This window comes from Opisthocomus hoazin, chromosome 3 (genome assembly GCF_030867145.1).
Source record: "Opisthocomus hoazin isolate bOpiHoa1 chromosome 3, bOpiHoa1.hap1, whole genome shotgun sequence".
Lineage (NCBI taxonomy): Eukaryota > Metazoa > Chordata > Aves > Opisthocomiformes > Opisthocomidae > Opisthocomus > Opisthocomus hoazin.
The window spans coordinates 49731150-49754865 of NC_134416.1; the positions used below are offsets into that span (position 1 = coordinate 49731150).

The following is a 23716-nucleotide window of genomic DNA, read 5'->3' on the forward strand; positions in this document are numbered from 1 at the left end:
AGAAATGAAGCCCTAAGAAGAGGTGAGAAGAATACTTTGCTGTGCGGAATACAAGGAAGCCTGCAGACTATGCAGACAGAGGCAAGTCCGACCTCTTTTCTCACGGCTTGGCAACCGCCTGCTGTTTTGGCTGAAGGGAGGCAGGCACACGCCTCCCTGCCCACGGGCTCTTCAGGGCACGCAACTGGGTGCTGGCGAATGAGCTTCACGTTTCAAAAGTGTGCACAAAACTAGGGTTCTTTTGGGCACGGACATCTTATTCTGATTTTTGTCAGAAATTTCATCTTGAACTTGAAAAGCCTTTCAGATGAAAATGGCACTTGTGCAAACAGTTCTACTTGTGAAGAATCTGCGTCTCTAAAAGGAAAAGGAAATATTTCCCCAAAATTTTTCTGTGAGTTCATATGCCCAGGTACCTCAGGGAACTACAGTGTACATCTTTTGGTTGGCTTGATTAAGTCCACCAGCATTTAGAAGTTATGTTTGAAAGATGAGTAGTGGTTGACGCTCGCTGATCATTAAACTAAAGCTGTGAGTCATGTGGATTTGTTATGGCTTGCTGAGGTAACAGAAAAGAGAAAACATAACCTTCCCTTCATTCTGACAACAAGCTGTGAGCCCACAAACATGAACTTTAGAAAACTAGTAAAGCTATGAATAGTCAGACCCAGAGGGGTTCTGTGTAAGCAAGGCTGGTGCGGCAGACTGCACATAAGACTTCCGGTGGTAGACAAACACTGCTTTTTTGGTTGTGGTTATGTTTAATTTATTTTGTTACATCTATAGCTTAATTCTATGCTTACTCAGATTCTTGTGGGATAACGGATATAGTTTCCGAAAAGACCCAGGCTAAAGGTATTTTTCTAAACTTATAAACAGTTTTGCTTCTTACTTACTCATTCCTACTGTCCTGATACGTCATCCAGAGAAAGAAAGGGGGAAGCAGCTCTCACAGACACATACAATTGCACAAACCAAGTAATGAGAGTTACCTTCATGACAGTGTAATTAATTTTTATTTCTTCCATAATGACTAAAACATCACATCCTAACAGATGGCTGCGAAAACAGCAAGCATTCAGCATCAATTTTCCTTTTTACAGCAATGTGCAACCACATTATCCATCCTGGAAAAATAATGGATTATGGCTCCACTTGTTGGCATAACACAATCTGCAACACAGTTCTGAGATGTGAGTTAACCCCTGAGACAATGACTTTAATGAATGAACGAAGCCACTGCAGCTTTTTGATTCTTACTTGCTATTTAATGTCTTTGATATATATTTATGTGTAGGTAGATCTCATAAAATAGATGTAGCAGCGCGTCAAATTTTGTCTATGAATGCCACAAATCACTGGCCCCAAAGCTTTGTAAATGAAATTTCAATGTCTGAGATAAATTTAATTTTGGAATGTACCTATTCTATGTGATCATTAAGCACAGAGGTATGCACAGCAGCATTAGCCTCGACTGCCATGACTTTTATGTCTCTGAGTTTTGGCTTGCGATAATTCACTTCTGTTTTACTTCAGCAACTTCACGGACAATGATTCAGTGAAATAAACACAAGCTTTAAAATATTACGAATATGTGTGCAGAATTTGGGACCCTCAAGACAATGATTCAGGCGTCCTTTTGAAAGAAACTGAACATTTTGCACACAAATATCCTGCTGCTGAGCCTTCTTTTCTAAAAAAGCTAAACAATGCTTTTAACATTGCTTCTCCATTAGTGACCATTTCTTTAAAGACTTTATAATTATTAGCAATAATTGGTCTGGCAGAATTATTATCATTCAGATGTAGAATGAATATCCAATATTACCACCTGTACAACAGGACTTCTTTTTTAGGCTTTAGTTGATCTATATTCTATGGTCTAAAGGAGGTCCATAAGAAGAGGATCTCAAAACTGCAAGCAAAGGATGAAAAAAATGATAGCCTGTGAACACAGGAATGACACTGGAGGATCTTCGCTACTTCTCAGGCTTTAGAGGTGTCAAATCAGCCTGTTCTGCAGCAGGCACCCTGCAACAGGTGATATGGATGTCCCCTGATGCTCTTAAAATTATGCCACCACTGGTTAGAAAAGTCTCAGAAACGTCAGGCTTTTCTGAAATTTTGGCAATAGAGATCTCAGTGTGGTCTTCATGACATGCTCTTATTCTACAAACCTTCACTTAATAAATAATTTACTATAGAAAATACTGACAAATTAAAGGGTAGGTTTCTAAGCCTCATGGCTATAAGAATAACGTTCTAACAGCAACCCACCAAATATATTCTGAGGATTGTTTATCATCTGTGTCAGTTTCACATTGTCCTGGTTTTAAGGCACTTTAAACTGAGACACATCATCTGAGCCCTCTGCTATTGTCAATTTCCCATTTATTTTAGAATCACCAAGATCCTACCATCAAAATGCTAATAACGCTCAGGTATGTGGGTATAATCATAAAACCAAACTCCATTCAAGGGAGCCAAGCATCTACACGTTTCCTCTGTAATCAGTGGGCCTCCGCATGTTTTCCCTCTTTCAAAGGAAGACTTGATCAGCCTTCCTACCTCGAGCTATTTGTTGTGCACACTCCTTTAATAAACATTTTTTAAAATACCATAGAATAGCATGGTGTTTTTTATAGTACTGAAATATGACTCACCACAGTACCACACATTATAACATAAAAAGAATCAGAAAGTAACTTTCTATGGAACAAAAATAACCTCCTACTTATAATATATTTTATCTCATTTTCTTCCGCACCTGAAAAGAGTAAGACTGAAATATGTGGAATTAACAGTCAAAACTAGGTAAAGCCTCTAACTTACTTGAACAAACATTTGCAGTTAAAAGACCTTTTTTAGAATCAGACACTAAAAATGAACTAAACTACACACCAAATCATTGTTTTATATGCTAAAACACACTTTATGATTAAACTAACCAGAACATCTGGCTAAGGGGTACTTTTTCTACCCATACAGTTACTATAGATAATGAATTAAGTCTTTCTCTTGTTTCTTAATTTGCCCTGGAGTACTGGATTCTAAAAAACCCTCGGTTAGCTTATTGGCCTTTGAGGGATACAAAGGAAAACTTGTTCTTCTAGTTGTAGTATCAAGTAACAGTAGATGAAAAATAAAGATAAGCAGCAAAAATTTATTTAATTAATTAAAAACCCCCAAAATATAAATACTAGCTACACTTCAAACAGAAAAAAAGGTATACTGGGCAATATTTGACTGATCATTATCTACTATAAATTAGCCTGACTCAATATCTAAAAAAGCCCACCTGTTTTGAAATGCTACTATACAGTTCTTAGGATAATTTTATGTTACATGTTCACGAGGTATTTCTGTAGGTTTTTCTTGCAGATGAAGGTCCAGCTACAATCATTCCTCTCTTCATCTTTAGCTGCCACTAGCACTTGAAAACACATGCCAGCACGTATGAGTACGTGCACACGGTACTTTGCAGGCAGACACAACCTCTGAGCTGCCTAGCTGCAGCTTCCCCTAATCAGAAGCTACCTGATTACGGTTAACTACATGCTTCACTCAGGTTACCAAATGTTGTTAGGCTGCAGGCTGAAGCAACTTCAACTCAGCACCATTCTAACACAGCTGTGTGGGTTTTGAGCAAACTGCATCCAGCCACTCCAGAAGCTGAGCCTCCTGCAGAGACCTTGCCTACCTCTCCTGGAAACTGCCTTCACACAGGAGCTTCAGCACAGCAATGTTTTGTTTGTTCTCCTTGTCTTTACCAAAATATAACCATTCACTTTGTCTGTTAGCAGACTCATTGCCACAAAGCAGAAAATGGCAATGCAGCATGGTTTGATGCACGACTAAGACTGCTGTCCCTCTTGCTTATCTTTCTGTCAAAATCTAATTAGTATCTTATATAAATAACTGAGATGCTTGTTTCTCGCTGAGGATGCTGTGACTGCAGTGATTTAGTGTCAGTAATCAGATGTTCTGTACTACACTTTGCATCGGTCATTTAAACAATTAAGGTCATTATCAGTCACTCTCCATTCATCCCTCAAAAACATTAAATTTGAAGGATGTTACGGCACATAATTTCTATGTGCATATTCGGATACAAATGTACTATGACTTGGTGAGGTTGGCTCAAAAGCTTCAAGGAACAGGTTGGAATACACTGGATAAAATGTAGAGGCTGAAGATGGTAAAGATGAAGCTAAGCACTCACAGAGGGATCTGACTGGTGGTCCTCACTGAAGCTAAATGAATCACAGACTTAGCATCCAAAATGGCATGCCTGGCAAACCAGCCTAGCACCCAAAATTACTCTCAACTATGTCCATTCTTTGCTTGCCGTTTGAACAAGTGTATCAAGTCAGTCAGTTGTGGTAGATTTCCTTCTCCCTGTCAGACTAGATCGAGCGGTATAGTAGTCCTGTCCTCAATGGCAGCCGGGCAATGACTGGTCTACACATGTGCCCCCAGTAGCTTGTTTTCACAGCCACGGTGTAAATATTACTCAGTAAGCCTGCTTTCTGGAAGGGCTTCTCCAGGAATGAAATTACCCTTCAAAATGGTTTTTTTTGAAGAAACGGTTTTCATTTTCCTCACTAAAAACTAGTTTGCCTTTTTCTCCCCACTGGCACATTCCAGTGGGCTACAGCGTAGAGAAGCAGATTCAGAATAACAAAGGGCAGATTTTTTTTTCCACTGGGCATGGCAAATCGCTCCCATTTTCAACTGGAGCTACACACAGAAGTGAATTTTATAAGACTGCAGGGATTCTTTGCATTCACCCTCCCAAAAGAAGTTTGTTGTTGCCTTCTCTACATGTAAGAGCCAATGGAGAACTTCTCCTAACCTGGGAAATATTCTGCAATAGCACTACGGGAAACTAAAGGGTTCGTTATGAGCCAAAGAAACCTCATGAGTATAGGTCTGTCAGAAACACTGTACAGTTTTCCGCTCAGCGCCAGGTTTATTAGGGCCACACACTCGCGGGTACACGGCTGCCAAGTCCAGAGTTTTGTCGCACCTGGAGAGGCGAGCCAGCGTTTCCCCTCCCCAGGGTGGCCCGCTGCGATGCCACCATCTGCAAGTGCTGGGAGAGCAGGTGGGGTTAGAGGACAAAGCTCCATATTCACTCCAGCAGAAATAATGGACTGTGTTCAAGACACACGTTTAAAAACCTGTCATACTGGAGTCTGAATGAAAGATAAGGGCAAATTTACATACAACATTCAAACAATGCAGAAAGTGGGCAGATTGAAAAACAACGCCTGATGTATGTAAAAGTTGAAATGAACTCCTTCCTTCACTAGGCTAATAAGCAAATTCCTGTTATTCTTATCATTGTTTACATACTATTACCTCCTCTCACTTTCACGGTAAGGTGAAGCTACAAATTATATATCACCTGAAAAATTATTACCTTAAAAACACAGACTTGTTAGTCACCATTATCTGAAGATATGTGCACCGTCACCACGTCCCGCACTGACCAGAACACGGCATCCCAAATCAATCTGTATAGCTATTCTTAACTAAGCCATTATTTGCAACACCTTGCTCTTTAACGTCACTAGAGAGAATAACAGCGATTGCCACAACCCACCACCTTTGGGAGGACATACCCTGCAGTCACACACACCCCCTTTAGGTGAGTGGTCATAAAGAGCTGCTTCAGCTTGCAGCCAGGAGGAAACAGTGAGGGCACCTGGCCGACCAATGTCCCTTTGCTGGGTTCCCCAAAGGTGCCAAACCTGCACTAACCGTGCGGGGTTGCTCTGCAGCATGTTGACATACAACCCGATGAGTACATGTTCATCGGCCAGCCTGTCTGCAACATCGAGGCTGTACTGTAACCTGGAACGGGGTCGGGGGGAGAGAGGGGGCGGTCCGGACAGACAGAGGGAAGTAAACAGAGAGAGCAGGAGCAAGTGAGAATGTGAAACGGGAATTTAGGAATGAATACTTAAGCGTTCTTAGTAAAAAAAATACCAAGCGCAGAAATTATTGTGTTACTATTGTAACTTATCTGTTAAGTGTTTAACGGCTTAGGATGGTAGAGTCCCCCTCGACCACAGAGCCAGCCTTGGAAATCAGCGAGAGGCCAGATCAGGCCAGGGACTGGAGCTGTACAATACCATTTATTTCAAGATACAGCAGCTTGTGAGGTCAGCACTATTTGCTTTAATATGCCATGTACTGCATATATACATTAAATATACATATGTTACACACGATTAACATACTGAAATCGCAAGCTGGATTTGCCTGGAAGTGTCTGATCAAGACCTCACGCATCCAGGTGTACATAAATATACTTAAACATGCCCTGCTTAGCTCACTGGGTTAATTGATTATCACAATTTTCTCAGGAAGGATGTTTACAGAATACATTAAAAGCGGGAGGAATAGAGGAAAAGGGTTTGGTTTAGTTGTGTTAGTGCAAGCTCAGAACATATTCTCTCTTTAACTTACCCTTTGCCTTTCAAGAAAGCTGGAGCAGCCCTAGCCAGCTGTTTGCTCTGCTCTACTTCAGTATTCTTGGAAGGAGAGCTAGTTAATAAGACAGGAAAACTAAGAAGAGGGTAAACAGCAATGTCTGAAATTCATTACAGAACAGAGTTTGGAGAAACTCATTCAAGTGCCCTAGACTGAATTAAAATAACAACGGAAGATTTAAAGAAATTTTAGAAAACTTCAGGAAATGCAAAGTGAGGAATTAAAGTCTCCCCTTCTGTTCTCCACAAGCAAACTATAAAGCCTTCGCTGCACAAAAGACAAACAAAATGTGCCTCTCACAAGTGGAGAGCTGAAGGTTTGTGTAGTTTCCAGGCAGAGTCTGAGGTAAACGTCATCTGAAATGCAGCTTTCAAGCTGGGAAAGCTTCACCGTAACAGCTAAATTGCTTTTCTCCACATTTGCCATAAGATAGTTTCAATAATCTATGGAAATATGCCTTATTTACATTCAATGATGGGGGATACACGAATTTAATTTTCAGAAGTACTGTTCTTTTGATGATATAAAAAAATGTATAGTTCATCAAATGAACTTTTTTTTTCTAATTACAGTATTTAACGGATTGCAGTAAGTGCATCTTTCCCAATGCTAAAATATCTATGTTAATAATTTCTTAAGATAACACTGGCTCTAAATGGAGAGATGTAAATGTTAGTTTTTCTTTCATGCTGCAGCTTTTTTGTTTAAAAAACAACAAATCAAAACAAAAATGTATTTTACTTGATTCTTTTTAATAATTATTCACTGTTGTTTTTTGGTTTGGCTACTGATATCGTAACTGTCTTTGATCAAAAGACCAGTGCATGAGCATGCACGCACCTGCGCATCTGGGGGGCTGTGTGTGTGTGTGTGTGCGCACATGCATGTGTGTACAGGCAGATGATGCTGCACAAATGTGATGCAGGATAAATCCGTGCAGCTGTGGCTCTGATGGACTGAAGATCAAAACCTTTACTATTAGGACAAAGGAGGAACTCGGTAAGACAAAGCGCGTGCTGTTCCCCTTCCTTTGGGAGGTCAAGGTTGGCAGTGGGGTTCTGATAAGGATGATATCTAAGCGTGTCCTAAGAATCCAAGCCCTACTGATTAATAATACTTCTGGAAGATAGCTGAATGAAATCCAGTACTGCACAGCAAGAAAAAAATGCTTGCTTCACATTCCTATGCCCATCAGCATGCTATTTATGTCTGTTGTGCTTCCACAGAAGCAATACCCACATAGATAAACACACCCCATGCCATCTAGAAGCATACGTATTTCACTGTGGTTTTTCCCCAGTTACAGAAGGAAAATGCATTCAGGGGGTACGGGGTGTACCACATCAGCCAAAATTGCAGTGCTCAGTTTTTAAGTAAATATTAATAGGTTGCCACACTGGGAGACCAAAGACACCAGGGCAGATTTTGTGCTTTGCTGTCTAACAGTGCAGTGTGATGTTCCTTCTGCCAACCATAAGTTCTCTTCTCCTGTGCTCCAGCAGCACCATAGTTAGGGTGGAGGGACAGGCAAGCAAACTTTACTCACTGAGCAACTGATATTGTGTCTTTCAATGTTCATTTCCTTTAGTTGATTAAGCAAACCTGTATCTTCCAACCGTTTCTTGAGTTATGTTTTCTAAGCTTTTCTGACGTTTGGGTGTCTCCTCTGGACTCTGTCATGCTAGTTCACATATTTGTCCCTGTGCTGCTGCCCTACACTGGGTGCAAACCTCCAGGCAGATGTCTCCTCACCCAGGGAATGAGTTTTAATGGCTTTCCACATGATGTCCCAGGGTCAGATGCAATCTAACAATTGTATTGCTGACTTTAATTAGTTTGCAGTTCACTACAACTACCAGGTCCTCTGCTAAAGTATTTCTGTCCATCTAATTATGCTCCATCTTTTGTTTGATTATTTGCTTCCTTGCTACAGCACTTATCGCTTATAATTACTGAGTTTCTTCTAGCTGATCTCAGATCATCTGGACATCAATTACTATCATTGCAACTGAGCTCATTTTTAATTTAGAAACTGCTCTCCAAGCACTCCTTCCCGTAACTGTTTCAACCTTTGTACTGTCTACAAATTGCATACAAACACTCTATTGCTCTGACTAGGTCATTACAAGCAACAGAGCATAGTGTCTGACTTAGGACAGCCTTCAAGAATCCCAGCTGATACGTCCTCCTCCTAGAATGACAGCAAACTTCTGAAAGTGTAATTACTGATTTTCAGTGTTGCTCTTATACTAATTGCCCCTACTCCGTATTTCCTTTGGGTACTTCTGTGTCATCTGGGACTGTGTCAACAGTCCTTTTATGGTCAACCTGTGTGGTCATATCTGCTGCTTCTTTTTTACCCACTGGACCAGTTATCCTGTCAATGAAACAAATTACTTTGGTTTGACATAATTTGTTCTTGACAAACCCATGTTGGCTACTTCTCATTGGTTTAATATCCTTCAGGTGCTTACTAATTCCTCCATAATTTCAGTATCTTTGGATACAAAGGTTAGGCTGTCTTTTGTGTAGGCCCTTTGATCTTTGTCCCTGTTTCCATCTGCAACCTTCCTTCGTTTGGAAGAGCTGACACTTGTCCTTGTTCTTCCACAGCCTCCTACATCCTCCACATATTCCCCAAAATACAGCTAATACTTCAGAGCTTGTTTTGGCCACAGTGAGTTTCTCTGGGTTCTACCAACAGGACCATACATTTTAAAGATATATCCCTGTTAAAATGGAACATTTTGTAAGATGCTGAAGAATGCTTCCCCATCCAAAATAACAGAAAAACTCTCCAACTCTAAGCAGATGTCTACAAAGATGCAGACCTAACAATATTGGTGTAAATGTTATATCCTCTTTAGTGTCTACCTGGCTACTAAACAATTAGACATATAAACCTTTCCTTTAGCAGGCAGAATACTGCTGATGAAATAAGGAAGGTTCTCATCTTGTTCTGAAAGGAACATACAAAGGCAACATGCAGTTCAAGTCTACCGCACTCCTTAGAGATAGAAATGTGGACAACAGCAGTAACCAGTATGTTTTGCTCCAAAGATAGCTGTTGTCCAGAAATTTGGCCTAATCTCTCGCTATGCCCAGGCAGAATATGGAATTCTTACTAGCTTTTATGTGGAGTTCAAAAAGGCACCAGCTACTCTGACTCAGCATTAAATAAGACTCAGTTTCTCCTTGGCTATGGGCATTTGATACCATAGCGCATTCTTTCTATCTACCACAGAACTATCAAGTAATTTCAAGTTCATCAGAACGTGCCGTATCACTCCATTTACTCCGTGTATTACTCCTTTAGAAGAACTAAATGTATTAGCTGTGAGAGGGGGCTGAGAAAAATGCAAGAAAAAACATTCTGTTTCGTCCTATCCCACTCAGCCCTGTAAGTCAACAGCTTAAAGTAGACGTTCATTAATAAAGGCATTGTACCCCTTACTATGGTAGCTATGTACTTTAAGGCAGCACTGACAGACTGCAGCTGGCAAATAAAAGAACCTGAATAAGGAAGGAAACATCAATTCAGGGTACAGAGTTATTCCTCTTGACTGGACAGAAGTTTCTATAATGCCCAACTTTCCTGTTTTGACATAAGATATCCAATTCATTGAGTTTGCAAGGGCATTACGTACTCTGCAGCAACATTCTCTTCTGCTGCTGCCCTGTGGGTAACTGGAGATCACAAAACCAAACGGGACATTAAAACCTGAATATTAGCAACAGTAAAAAATTACAGGACTTTTGTTTTTAATCACATATTGGCCGTCATTGCAGCAAATGACTGATTTGGTATTTGGAAGAAGATCACAGATTTTTTGTTTCTTCTTTTCTAATGTAAGTGCTTTAAAGTTGTTCTTAAGGTGTACAGAGCATACTGCTGATGTCAATTTGCAGGCTGTACAGATTCAGAAGAAAGGTGCTTGTAATTTTTATGCCAGACTTCTCATGAAAGCTCCCTTACGGACATGGTGGCTCAAACCATGCAAGGCAAGCAGAGAAATTTTAAAGGGATTTTGATTCTGAAGTGGCTTGAAGAAACCAGGAACCACTTCAGGGAAAGCCTGAATCCAGCCTCCTTTGAGATTTGGAATAACTGTGTACCCACCCAAAATCGGTGCTTCAGATGCAATTAAACTGCAGAGAACACAAAATGTTCAATCCCTTTTCATCTGTTCCCCATGATTTGTCGTCGTATTTACTAGTTATCAAAGATCTTTTCACTAGTAAGATTCTTTTTCTTCCCCGTTCATTTCCCATTTTTATGTATGAATCCAGAAATGAAGATGATATTCTGTGGAATGTATGATACCATATCCATTTCCAGCAGCAGAATGGGTCGTGTGCTGAATTCAGCATTTGCTGCTACAGAGAGAAACTGGTTGCGAATGGTTATGTTCTTACGTGAACACAACCAGCTGAAATAAATACCATGGGAATGCTACAAACGACAGGCTGTGCCATTTCTCCTTTGCATAAACATTCCAATTACATAAAAACTTTCTCTAAAGCTATCTGAAACCTCTGGATTGGACTGCAACACAAATTAAAGTAACCATAACTTGTCTGCAGTGGAAACATAGCCAGCAGAGCTTTTAGCTTTGATTACCTTCAGCTAGAAATTTTACCCTGAGTTTGTACAATTTTTATTATAATATGAATCATGGAGCATTTAACATAAAATCAGCACAACTGCAAACAGAGCTGTCAAAGTCTGTTTCTCTGATATACAAGAGGATGAGCTTCCACTAATGAGGCCTAATTTTCCCTGCAATAATAACAGTAAAACCCAGAAGAAAGAATGAAGATACTGTTGTTAATCTAACGCAGATTGAAGAACTTGGCATTTAGCAGAAAAGTACCTTGGTCTCAGTACTGTCTTACTGAATTATAGCTAATGCTCATGGACTAATCAAAAAAGAAAAAACGAAAGGTCATTACACTTCAGAGTAAAAAAAAATTCGGGAAACTCATCCAGCTGCATATTTATTTTATGCAGGATGAAATAGCCTCTTCCTTTAGGTCACTAAGATGAAAGGAAATGCTGGAAAAAGGGTGCAGCAACCAGAGGCATCAGTCCAAACCCAATGCTCACTACGTCAATGGGAAGTCTTCATCAGCTTCAGCAGGACTTAGATCTGCCTTTTCTGTGGCCATTTGAAACGCAAAGCAGAAGGGCCCGGGGGAGGTTACTGGCAAGCGGCGCTAACGGCAGAACAGTAATGACCAGCAGCGAGAGCTGTGGAAGAGGAAGAGGAGGCTGGCTGTGAGGCCTGGAGTCGTTTCCAGGCTCTCGTGCGAGCCTCTTTCGTTCCTCGGTCAAGAACACATCAGGCAAGTCATACACTGACGATGAAACCATAAAGGTGTATTTTTTTTTATTTTCAAAAACAAAGTTTCCAAATTCTTCTAGCCACATTAATATTAATCCTACATGAAGGGGTAAAACGAAAGATTTGTGCTGTGAAGAAGCGAGAGCAGCTGGCAGAGCCCACAGCTGGCAGGAAGTCTATTCAAAAGAGTAATTAGAGCCACAGAAACCCTCTAGCCCACCAGAGCCTTCCTTAAAGAATATCATTAGTAGTTTAGCAGAATCGCTAATGATTTAGTGCACGAGCTACAGAACTATGGCCATTAGTGGGTTAGTCCTGTCATACTGACCGTGAATTGTTGTGAAGCTGATTTACATACAGCTTTATAAGAGAATGCTCATCAGCCACAGGACTGGCTGCATTTATATCCCCAAGTAACCTGAATGATTCAAACAATGAAACCTTGTTAATACCTCAAAAAGTATACACAGAGACTAGTGTGTTCAAAGTGGGTTCATGGCAATAAATACAATTTGTAACCATTTAGAAAGGATACTGACGTGACAATAGGGTGCATTTTTTTAATAAAAAAGTGCAAGTTAAATTTATAAGAGGTGAAAATAAAAATAATGAGAATAAGCTGTCAAACACTTAAAAATCCTTTAGGTCATTGAAACAAAAGTTACAATAGCTTTTAATATACGAGCAATATAATTGCTTTACATATCAGGATACTGTTAACTCTGAAAAAGGCAGAACTGACTGCTACACCATGGAAACTTTTTGCTGTGTAAGGACGTCGTACTATCCACTTGTAAAGAAGTCCGGGTACCTATGGTTATGGGGTTTGTATTGTCTGCTGTCTTCAGGGGATTCTCCATCAAGGAACTCTTCCTCTAGGAGAAAAGGAATTCTAATGGCTCAAGGATCATATACGTTTAATCCTGACAGTTTAAGACAGTCAGTTGAATTACTAAAGAATACAAAAGTAAGATAATCAGGATTTTTTCATACGTAAAGAAAAACAAGTAGCACAGTAGATAATGCTGTGATTGCTACTGCAGGTCCCTGGCCTACATGGCAAAGCATACTTTTGTTGAATGAGCACAGGGACTTCTTGGGGATAAACAGAAGCAACAGCTACACTCTTAAAGAGCACTGCTCTTAATGACCTGTTCTGGAGAGACCACAAATAGATTATCCTGCCTTGCCATGGTACATACAATGCCATATACTCCAACAACAGAAATGAATACGCATTTGCAGTCTCACTCTCTGTACAGGCAGCAGATCTGGTCTTGGGGGCTGCTTTGGGACTGGCTTTCAAATAGATATCAGTCACACCCAGCAGCTACTTGCACTAAGACAACACCAAGAGCTTACAGTTTACAGCTCCTGGTAACAAAGCTCATGACTCAAAGTGGTAGTAAACCATCTTTACTGTGACATTGCAGCGTGGTACTCTGTGGGTTTGGTTTTGGTGTTAAAAAAGGTAGCCATGCATACTCAGAGATTGTGTTTGGTTGTTTAGAGCACTAAAGCACTGACATGTACAGCAGGAGCCAAGCAATAAAATGCACCCAAGGAAGACAGCACTCATCTTCCCCAATACAGTGGTTAGTTATTTTTCTGCCACCTTCCCATCTATGTGCATTGGTAGGCTTACGTAGATCAGGTGAATCCGCTGGCAAATACTACATGCATATTTCGGCCACGTGAGCCAAAATACTGAGCCAAAATATACACTCAGCTGCAAGCACCTCTCTTTGGGATCAATGTTTCTGACCACTCTTTTCTGATTTGTTTGATGAAGGGTCACCATACACCAAGACCACCCTTTCTCTCTGGTAGCCTTAATGAAAATCTGAATGGTTTAACAGGAGAAAGGATGTCTTGCTGTACCTTGCAAGTATGAGCACGTTTTCTCTTTGTTCACATCTTTCTTGCAGTATGATGCAGGCATTCCCAGTAGGCTACGGCATCTCCCAGTTTCTATTCCCACAGAGCTGCTACAGAACGGCTTCCACCAGCAGCCCATTTTCAGCCCCTATGGGAGCGGGCTTCGGTTGCATGTGAGCACATTCAGTGTGATATCAGGGTGCAAATGGGAACTGAAATTCTGTGCTCTGCTGTGAGAAGTTTGGGGTGCCCTAATGCCAGCTCTCTATCGAGATATCTTGGTATCAGTCCAAAACAACCAAGGCATTTTCTCCTCACGTTTTTTAATTTTATTTTGGTTTTGGTTGTGTGATTTGAGTTTTTTTTTCCTAGGGGAGAACTGAAAATTGAAACCTCCATCACCCTCTTATGGGAGTTGAACTGAAATTAGAGTAAGAACTCACCTTCTGTTTGCAAAAGGACTTCCTGAGGGAACAGAGTGGGAGAAGAGTGTGTCGTTCATGCTGGTTACAGGTCGAGGGGGCCTACAAGAAGGCAAAATACCCAGCTGCATTAATTTTGCACAAAAGAAAACTCATCAGCAACAGAATTTACAGGGAATTAAATGAGCTTCTTGTTAAAGTAAAATTACTACTAGTATCTTCTGCTTTAACTACCAATAGTTCCAAATTAAAGATGCCGTGTTCTTAAACAGAAGTCGATAAAACCACACTTTTACTTAGGCCTGGAAAGAAACAACGCTTTTGTGTGCGCTGAGATGAGTTTTAAGCAACTTGCTTGATTTTTTTTTCTGCTTTGGCAAAATAACCGCTATGCCATTTGTTCTTTCCAGAGCCGGCGGTCCACAGCACAGTCACTGCTTTCAACCAGCCAGGTTGAGCACTGGTAGCAGGTTTGCTGGGGCAGCACGGAGGTCTGCAGGGGGTGACTGCCAATAAATTACACATCTTTTCATGAGGTTATCCCTGGCACTAAGCTCTATGCTACCATATCCACATAGTGACCACCATGTAACCGTAGCCCTCAGCGTCCCATAAAGTACATGTAGTACTAAACTGGTTTAACTGCAAAGCTTTTCAACTGGTATATCAAAGCCCTAAATCAAAATTTAAAAGAAGTATTTAGTTTAAGAGGACCCATTAATAATGATGGTTTTATTATTACTACATTCTTTATTTCCTGCTCTTACTAAAAATGAAATGAGAAGGAATATTTCCTGTGCTTTCTTTTATTGTCTACTTTTAAAAAATACTTTGTGCATAATATTTTTTTCTGCATCCAAGAAGGAGAAATTTCCCGTTCTTAATGGACTTCTTATGCAACACTGGACAAAAGATATAGACACTCTGGAAAAACTAAAAAACATGTTATTAAATAACAGATATGAGCAGAACCTGAAGCCATATATAATTCAGACTTCAAATTGCCTAGATTTCAAGTTGGTTAATATACCCTTTAAGTTCTGTGAAAGATCTGTCTTGCTTTCCCAATTCTGCAAATGTGCAAATGAAAATATAGTAGCCATCTGCAAAATATTCACTGGGCTTTAATTGTGCAAGACAACTGGTCACTCAAGCCACTTTTAAAAAATGAAGAAAGCCTGTTCTGAACAGAAGTGAACTTTTACTATGTGTTTTCCTTCTTATTTTGTAACTGTTAGAAAACAAGCATAAAAGTGGTCTTTGACAAGTCCAAATGGATTTCTCAGCATGAAAATACCACAGCGATTTTAAGAAGTTTAAAAATGGGAATAGAAAGATACAGGATTTGGCGTGTTACTTATTTATTTATTTGAAAATACAGTTTTAGCCTAACCCTGCACCTGCAGATCCACATGAAAAACTCCAGTTCTGGTCAGCCACAAATTTGAGAAGCAGCACTTTGTGCTCTATGTACTTATGGAGACATCTTTCATATTATTTTTCATGGACTCCATCAGAGCTAGGAAGATCCTGGATGAGACGATGATCAGAGCCAATCCACTGGAAATGTCACTGTGGTACGAGTCTTCAAATACAGAGCTTTGAAAATAAACTTTGAGAGAATACCTAGAAACTAATTTTAATTAATGGGTAAGCAACCAGTATTTTGTTACCTGGGAACTGTAAACTGGTAATTGATGTAGGAGAAATAGTTCACAATAACTACATGTGACTACTACATTTTTCCTTTTCTGAACACAATTACTGGCCAGTGAACACATCCGAAAACTAACTGGGTACAGGCCCAGGCTTCTGAACGATGAGTCTAGCCCTGGGCTGTGGAGTCCTAAACATCAGAGCAGAAAGGAGGAGAGAGTGGTTCTCACTGCTGTCGTGGGGAAGGAGGCAGGAGGAGGACTCCCTTGGCAGAGCTTGGCCTTGGCTTTGCCTTGCACCCAGTGCACCTCCACTGAGTGAGCAGGAAGTCGGTATGAGGCACCCATGGACTTCAGCACATCGCCACATACACACTTCAGGTTAACGTCTTCTCTAAGCTTTTTCTCAAAATAAGGGTGGAAGGGAAAGTTTCTTACCCCCAAAAGAGCTCTTCCCTTTCACTGTCTCTGTATTCAAAGACACCATGTATTTGGACTCTGATAAAAAGTTAAGGATCAGTAATAATGAGATTCTTGCATTTTTTCCAAGCTTTTTCCTCCAATAAGTGTACTAAAGAAGAAAAATACTCACCAAGTATCTCTTTTGCAGCCAAAATGAAATGGAAAAGAGATCATTAATTAAATTGTCAGTTTAATGTGTATGTGTTCTAAGTAGTGCATTGGACATACTCCATTCTTATGACCCTGATTCTGAAAAAAGCATGAGAGCCTGTATGCACAAAAGGTCATTGATCCGTTTACATATGCAGAGTTACTCTTGTGTACAAATGCCAATAAACCTTAAGGCTTTGCTAAGGTTTTGTGATTAGCATCAGTTTGTCAATTCTTACATGAAGAAAACTATATTAAACTAATCTGAGTTTTCCCAAGACAACTTTCTCAAAGGCTGATGCCCCCTGTCGCTTTCCTTAGGTTGAGCCTGAATATCAAACGGATGTTCAAACATACATATGCAGTTGTATGATGTGATAAGACAAGAACAGCAGACTTTACGGTAAAGCAAAGGAAAACTAGCTATTGACTACAAACATACATCTTTCCAAGGTAATTTCTAAACTTCTGGGAGTGATTAAGCTTTCTCATAAAAGTCAGCTGATGATACTCAATCAGCTTTCCTCAGGGAGGCACAAAACACTTAATACTATTGAAAAACACTATGTAATAAATGCACGTTATGGCACAACACACACCCATAGTAATAAACCAAATTAAATAAGAGGAATTTTCCAAAGTACTCCATGCTGGTCTAACCTCTTCGCACTGATGTCAAAAATAATGGTTCCATGGGCTTAGATGGAAATGAAGTCAGGCCAGCACAGAACGCATTTGAAAATCTCTCCATGATGCACTGGACATGCCATTCGTCATCTGCAGTCTGGTGTTTCTATTTTGTTGCCAATCTCATATACAAAAAGGAAAAATGACCCCTTCATCGGGGGACAGTGAGTTCCTCCATCAGGTTAATGACACCTTGATAACTACTTCTTTAGACGAGCCTTAGGTGTGTTTCTTGCTTAATTGAAAATTTTGCATGGCACAAGTAAAACAGAAGAACTATGCAGTCTTTCTGTCTGGTACCACTCAAAGGTGGAAAAATGATGAAAAGGAACGGCTGCATAGTAATGCAGGGAGTACTTGTCCCCATTTAAGCTAGAAGCTAAGAAAAGGATATTGTTTTGTTGCCAAAATTCTTCCATTAAATGCACATATAAAACCCTTTTTGCCTGGATTCCTGCCCAGAGCTGTTTCTCTCAACTTCCATTATGTTTAAAAATAAAAATCACATCAGCTAGAAGACATTCTCAATGAGGTACTGTAGCGTATCTCTCCCCTCAGTTAATTTATGTGAATTATGCTGTAGATCATGCTGCCTCCACAACTTACAGGTTTTTCACTCCTGTATCATTATAGCCAACATATATTGCCAACTTCTATTGCCTTCAATCTACGAATAAAGAGAAACTCTACCATAAAACAAAGTAGATGGTGGTTCATTCTCACATCCAATCACTGTAAATTATGTCTGTATAGTTAGGAAGAAGGGAAGGTGTTAATTTCACAGCAAAGGTTTGGAACAGATCCTGCTCAATTATGGTACTTTCCCCTTGCCTTGCCTAAATGCATTTAATCCATTCACAGTAGCCCAGTTTTCACTACCTGTTATCTTCTGACATACTCCTAGGCCTTCGAGGGCCTCCAGCCAACAGGGAACAGAGGCTTCTCTTTCAGTTTCATGCTCTCTGTCTCTTTCCATTTCTCTGAAGGATGGCCAAAATCTGCCCTGTGAAATTATCACCGACTCTCCAGCAGAGCCAGTCTTTTATATCTCGCACAGCAGCGGGGTAGCTCAGCAGATCCAACTCCTGATGATTTCTTCCAAAGAACAACATCCTCCCGTTACACCTCCATAAAGAGGTGCGTGGGTTTTAACTGGCAGTCGAGTGCAACAGGGATTTGGCACTACGTATCTGTCAGAGGCACCTTGTGTCTGAAGAGCAGAGCACTCTTTTATGCCTTCAAAAAGTTCTGCTGTAACCACCCAAGGAGGACCATCAGCACGATTTATCCTTAAAATATCAGGTTAGATGAAGTTTCCAGGTGTCACACAGCCCACATTGGCCAGCATGCACTTGCCCTTAAAGATGCTACACACAAACATTTAGTACTGACAAAAATTAATATGTATAATAATTACAGACCGGAGCAGCTTCAGCAGCCAGTAACACAGATACGCAGCATGCAAATACCATTTTAATGGCTGCTGTCTGAAATGCTTCAGTCAGGGCCCCTGGGAAGGTGGTCAAGAAAGATCTTAAGACATGCACCACCAGCACAAGATAAATACTTTAAAGGCTGTATCTTTGGAATAATTTTTCCAAGTTATTGTCTTTGTAGCTTTCTTCCAACCAGTGTCTTGATTTTTCCCGGAAAATTTAACTTCTTTTTTTTTTTTCTTTCTAAGGACCCAGGAAGCAAAGGTAAAACAAACTGATAAATGAGAAAATCTGAGCAACTGCCACTATGGATGGTGGACATGATTTACAAGAAAACAAAAATCCAAAGTGATGATTTCCCCACCCGGCACAAATACTTTTTCTCCCTGCTTTGAGTTTCTTGATTCCTGCAGAGAAAAAGTAGTGACACAAACTACTATATCAAAAAATAATTTTGCTTTCCCAAAATATCAAAATGTAAAGACCCTCTTCAAGTGACTTGGCAATTAAAGGCACAACTACTATGCAGAATCACGTAGCTCATCTTCAGGGCTGGGTGAAGCCTCAGCTGTACTAAAGTCAGAGAGAACTCTGGCACCGATTTCAACAAAATTAGTAGGACTTAACTTTTCTCTGGTGCCTCGTGTCAAGACATACCTGTGCTACACTGAAGCTGAGAGCCTCTAGATGACAAAACTAATGTTCTCAGTATGAACACGGCCCAAAGTGCTGATGAAATGATATGAAACTGCATAGATATCTCCTGAGGAGAACAGGGACATCACAACATTGTGTCCCAGTATTTGGTTATAAATACATATCCCATGGACTTCTCAAGTGAAGTCACACCAGAAGAACATTTTTATACTAAATACCTCTATCAGTGAATTTGCACTTGTGATGCACTGAGCTTGATATGCCACAGCTGCCTCCTGTTTTGTTCAGAGCTATAGTATCTACACTTGGTGTAAGCAACTCCTACAATAAGCTTAGTTTCTCTACAGCACACAGATACTTACACAATATGAGCCAGGTTTAGAGGTTTTTCAGGCTGGTCAGGGAACATTGGGTGCAAAGGTTCACGGCTGGAAGCACAGCTTAAAGACTTGCTAAGTGCATTAGTTAGCTTCTTAGCAGGTGATTTCTGGGAGGAACAAGGAAGGCAGAGGTAATCTGGACAAGTAAGGTGCATACTGTTTCTGCTACAGGAAGCACAAAACAACTGGAAGCTCTACAGCTTACGTACATATTCACTGACATCCCCCTCGCCCCCCTCCCGCCCCGAGAGTCTGGTAAGGCAAAGACCGCTCAGATTGGAGGAAAGGTTACTCTTAGCTTCAGGGGCCTTCAGAGTAGGCTAGGGGGGGTATATTTATATGGACAGACGCATCTGCCAGGGTCTATCTATTGGGACAGATGCAGTTGCCATGGCTTCTTTGCAATGCTGCACTCAGGTACTATTCAATGAAGAACAGCACAAAGTTAGCATTGCCCAGACTGGAGCTGGCTCGTACCTCACCAGCTTGGGAGTGCAAGCAGAACAAATCTGTGTATGCCTGTCCATATAGGTACACCGTACGGGACAGTTGCCTTCCTAAGTTGTGGGCCGGGCACAAGGCTGATACATCCTTTCTCTTCGCTTGCATTTCCCTCCTCGGCTCCAGCGCCCTGTACTATTTAGCTGCTGTTATAAAGCTCCTCTTCCACCTCCTGCGGCTGCTGCAGCCCCTGCCGTGCTGGGGAACGGGAAATTTCGGACACACGCACAATGGGAATTGCTCCATCATGGCAACAGCGTGCCTGAAGAGGCTGACGTACTGTCACTGACACCGAAAGACGGGGACGCTCTGCGCGAGAAGCACGCTTTTCACCCCGAGATCCCATCAGCTGGTCTAAAAACCCAGTCAGTATTTTCTGCTTTCTAATTTTGTCTGGACACTCTTTGCAGCTGAACACTTTTCTAAGGAAGGGCTCGGAGATCCAGGGTGCCTTTTAGGCTGTGTGAGAGGTTCTCAGGAAATCCAGCCAACCTCTCTGTGATTCATCTCCTCTGCCAGTAAAACGGGCAGTGAGCCTTACACTGTCTGCTCCCCCTGAAACACAGCTCTACACGCTGAAATTTAAAAATGTTTTTGGACCTTAACAGGAATAGTATTGTATATGTGCACACGCATCAAGTTATGACCGTAATCAAGGTAATAGTGAAATACTTCTATTATAGAATTTCAACCTAAATATGTAAAGTTCAGGCTTTTTCTCTTTCATTATAAATGCAATTTCACTCTGAATTCAGATCAGTTGAGTTCCACTGCACCTGTGAACACCTTTAATCTGCATGTGGAGCTCAACACGGATACATTATGGAGAATGCTAACCTGGTTTGAACAAACGCTAATGAATGCTACAGAAAGGCAATTTCAAACTTCAAGCAAAACATTTGTTTCTGACAAGGAAACATTTGAAACCACCAGCCATGTAGACATATTTTTGTCTTCTGCTGAGCAGAAAACTGAAGTTTTCCAATTACTTCCTACCTATAATTACAGCTTCCTCGTTACAGCAAAAAAGGATTTCATAGCACAAATTGCCATTAGGAATGGAGTCGGAGCTATGTAGCAGGCACTCTCCTGTTCAAAGACTAAACTCAATCCGTTCGTGTCTATGCAACAAGCAGCAATTAGGACCCACGAAAACACTTACAGACCCAGATCTGCTGGGAGGCAGCGCAGGGCCTGTGTGACTGGCATACAGAGCAAATCACATCAAATTTAACCCTTGCCTCCTCCAACGACAGAAAAACAGGTATTTTAAAAGCTTCAGAACTTTGTTTAAAAATACACACAAAGTGCTGAACAAACACGAGTCACTGTTATCTGCATGATTTTCTTTAATTATAATATTCTTTTGTAGTATTTGAGATTAGTTAGGATATTTCCGCCAGTCTCTGGATTTGAACCCTGAAGGATGCGGATGCTCTGTGACCAAGGGCTTCTTGTGGGGCTTTGCTCCAGTCCACGAAGGGCTTAGCCCCTAGGTCTGATGCCCTTCACAGAAGGTCAATGTAGCTGTTGATACTTCTCTTCCAGCTTAGAAAAAACGTTAAATTATTTTTTTTAACAACAAAAAGATTGAAACGTGTTTTTCCCTACAGTAAACACTACTGTGGATCTAAGCCTGTGATGATGCTCAAATCTACAGTGCCAGGACCATCCCATATGCTGCAGCCACTCGACTGAAAATATTGATGAATGAGCATTAAGTATCCATAATTTCATTTACACGTAGCCAAACAGAGAAAGCCAATGGCAATTTTACCGTGAGTCCCGTGGGAAGGGGAGAAGCTGCCGTGCGCCTGGTGCCCTGCTGCCAGCCTCTCCTGCGCTGCCCTCCCCGTGGCACCCATCATCACAGGCGCCCCAGACCCTCACCCAGAAAAGACCATTCCCACCTCTGTGCTCTCCCGATGGCTCCCAAGGCCGGAGCCTCCCTGAAGGGGTCACCGATCCGCACCAGCAGCCCAGCTCCCGGCCTCCCCGTGCCTGATGGCCGCTCGGAACTGCGGCCGGGGGCTTCTCCACCAGCTGGAGGGCAAAGCAGTCTGCAGCGAGGCGCGAGCCTTCCCTTACCCATGACGTGTACTCTTTCATTTGGTGCTGGTTGCTGTGGGAACCGCTGGCATGGCCCCTCCAAAAGCAGTCTTGACAGAGCTGGTAATTGTGACACTGCTGGCAGCGGTAGCGAAACCCCATCATGCTCTCGCTGTGGCAGTAGGAACACTCGACGGGGTGGAAGACTGCGCAGGAGACACAAACGCTGAGCCGTAAACCAAAGCAGAGAAACCCCCAGCAAAAGTTTACGGACAAAGCCCCAAACTGAAGGGCGAATCCCTTCTTTGTTTCTTGCGACCTGCAGCGTTGGATGCTGCCTGCAGCTTTGATCCGTGAGAACCCAGCAACCTGCGCTGAGCCACAGGCAACGCTTCTGACACTGGGCCCCAAACCCTTCATCACTTCTGAGCTGATGCTGGCACCTCCTGCTCGCAGCAGTGAAAAATCTGTTCGGTGTCTAACAGAATATGTGATAGAGGAAATTCATGGGGGGAAAATCCACTGCACCCTTCAACTGTGTTATGTGGGGAAGCCGAATGTTTTGCTGTGCTGCAAGGGGCTAAAGCCTCAGAGGAGAAGTCAAACTCAGCTGTCTGATTACCAGAAGCACAAAAACATACTTAGGCATGTTGTTGCCTCTTAATTACTGCTGTCTTGTCTGTGCAACTGGCGTCATTTAGGTACCTAGACATGGAGTGGAGCACTGAGCTTTGGACGCCCAGATTTGGAAAGCTGGCCATCAAAGGGACGGACCCCTACGCTCCTGTTCTCTGTTCCACGCAGAAGCAGACAGTAACGAGGATGCAAGTCACCAAGCGCGCTATGGCACCTCTCATGACATTCTGAAGCCCCTTCCTGGCAGTAGTGCTATTTCTGTTCCTCTCTCCTCACTACAGCATGTACCCAATTTACCACGGGGTGCTGAACACCTCCTTGTTCCCAGGCACCTTCTGCTTCTCTGTTGTAAGGTTCAGTCTGGGAGGATTTGGATCAGTGCTGAGCCATGTCAGGGTTTTAATTCCTTGCCAGGATTTCGCAGCAGGAAGAGTTAGTGCTCTAGGCTGGGAAACAGTGCGAAGCTGGTGAGGGCCGGGGGACACGAGAAGAGCTTGAAGAAGGTGGCATAGATAAGTAGCTCTGTAGTCAACAAGGACTTGGGAACATCACATTATCCACCTTGGTGCCCTTCAGTGGAAGAGGGATTTATTTAGTACAAGAACAGGTATGACTTCCTCCTTCTCCTTTTATCATTAAAAAATGGCTGCACAGCTCCCCTTCCACCACCGTATTTTCCTGTTGGAAATATGGTATAAATACTTTTCTTGCCTAACAGGATGAGTATGTATGATCTTTTCTTCCTCCTGCCTCCTCTCCCTCCCCCCCCTTTTTCCCTGCTGCATCCCAAAGCTTCAGTTATGCTAGAGGTAAACCTTCAAGTGAGCAACAACACAGGAATATTGAACAATTCCCTTATACAACAGCTTCTGAGGAGGCAAAATACTGGGCTGGAAAATTGTTTACAAAATAATCTATTTATCTTGCTAAATTAATATTTTAAAATTTTTGTATAAA

At 41.6% G+C, this 23716-nt stretch overlaps 1 protein-coding gene across 25 annotated transcripts in view; it reads right to left on the minus strand.

The window, feature by feature from the left end:
- Positions 1-23716, minus strand: part of DTNA (dystrobrevin alpha) — a 235196-nt gene that overhangs the window by 32409 nt on the left and 179071 nt on the right. For 9 of the 25 annotated variants that reach the window (XM_075416222.1, XM_075416202.1, XM_075416204.1 and 6 more), the window contains 6 exons: positions 22163-22329; positions 19556-19680; positions 14168-14248; positions 12175-12264; positions 6478-6555; positions 5767-5859 (listed from right to left, as the gene is read on the minus strand). In XM_075416222.1, the coding sequence (XP_075272337.1) occupies positions 5767-5859; positions 6478-6555; positions 12175-12264; positions 14168-14248; positions 19556-19680; positions 22163-22329 (634 nt within the window). Of the gene's footprint in view, positions 1-5766; positions 5860-6477; positions 6556-12174; positions 12265-12570; positions 12722-14167; positions 14249-19555; positions 19681-22162; positions 22330-23716 lie in introns of those variants that run through there. The other 16 variants (XM_075416219.1, XM_075416218.1, XM_075416221.1 and 13 more) reach the window with 8 other exon arrangements.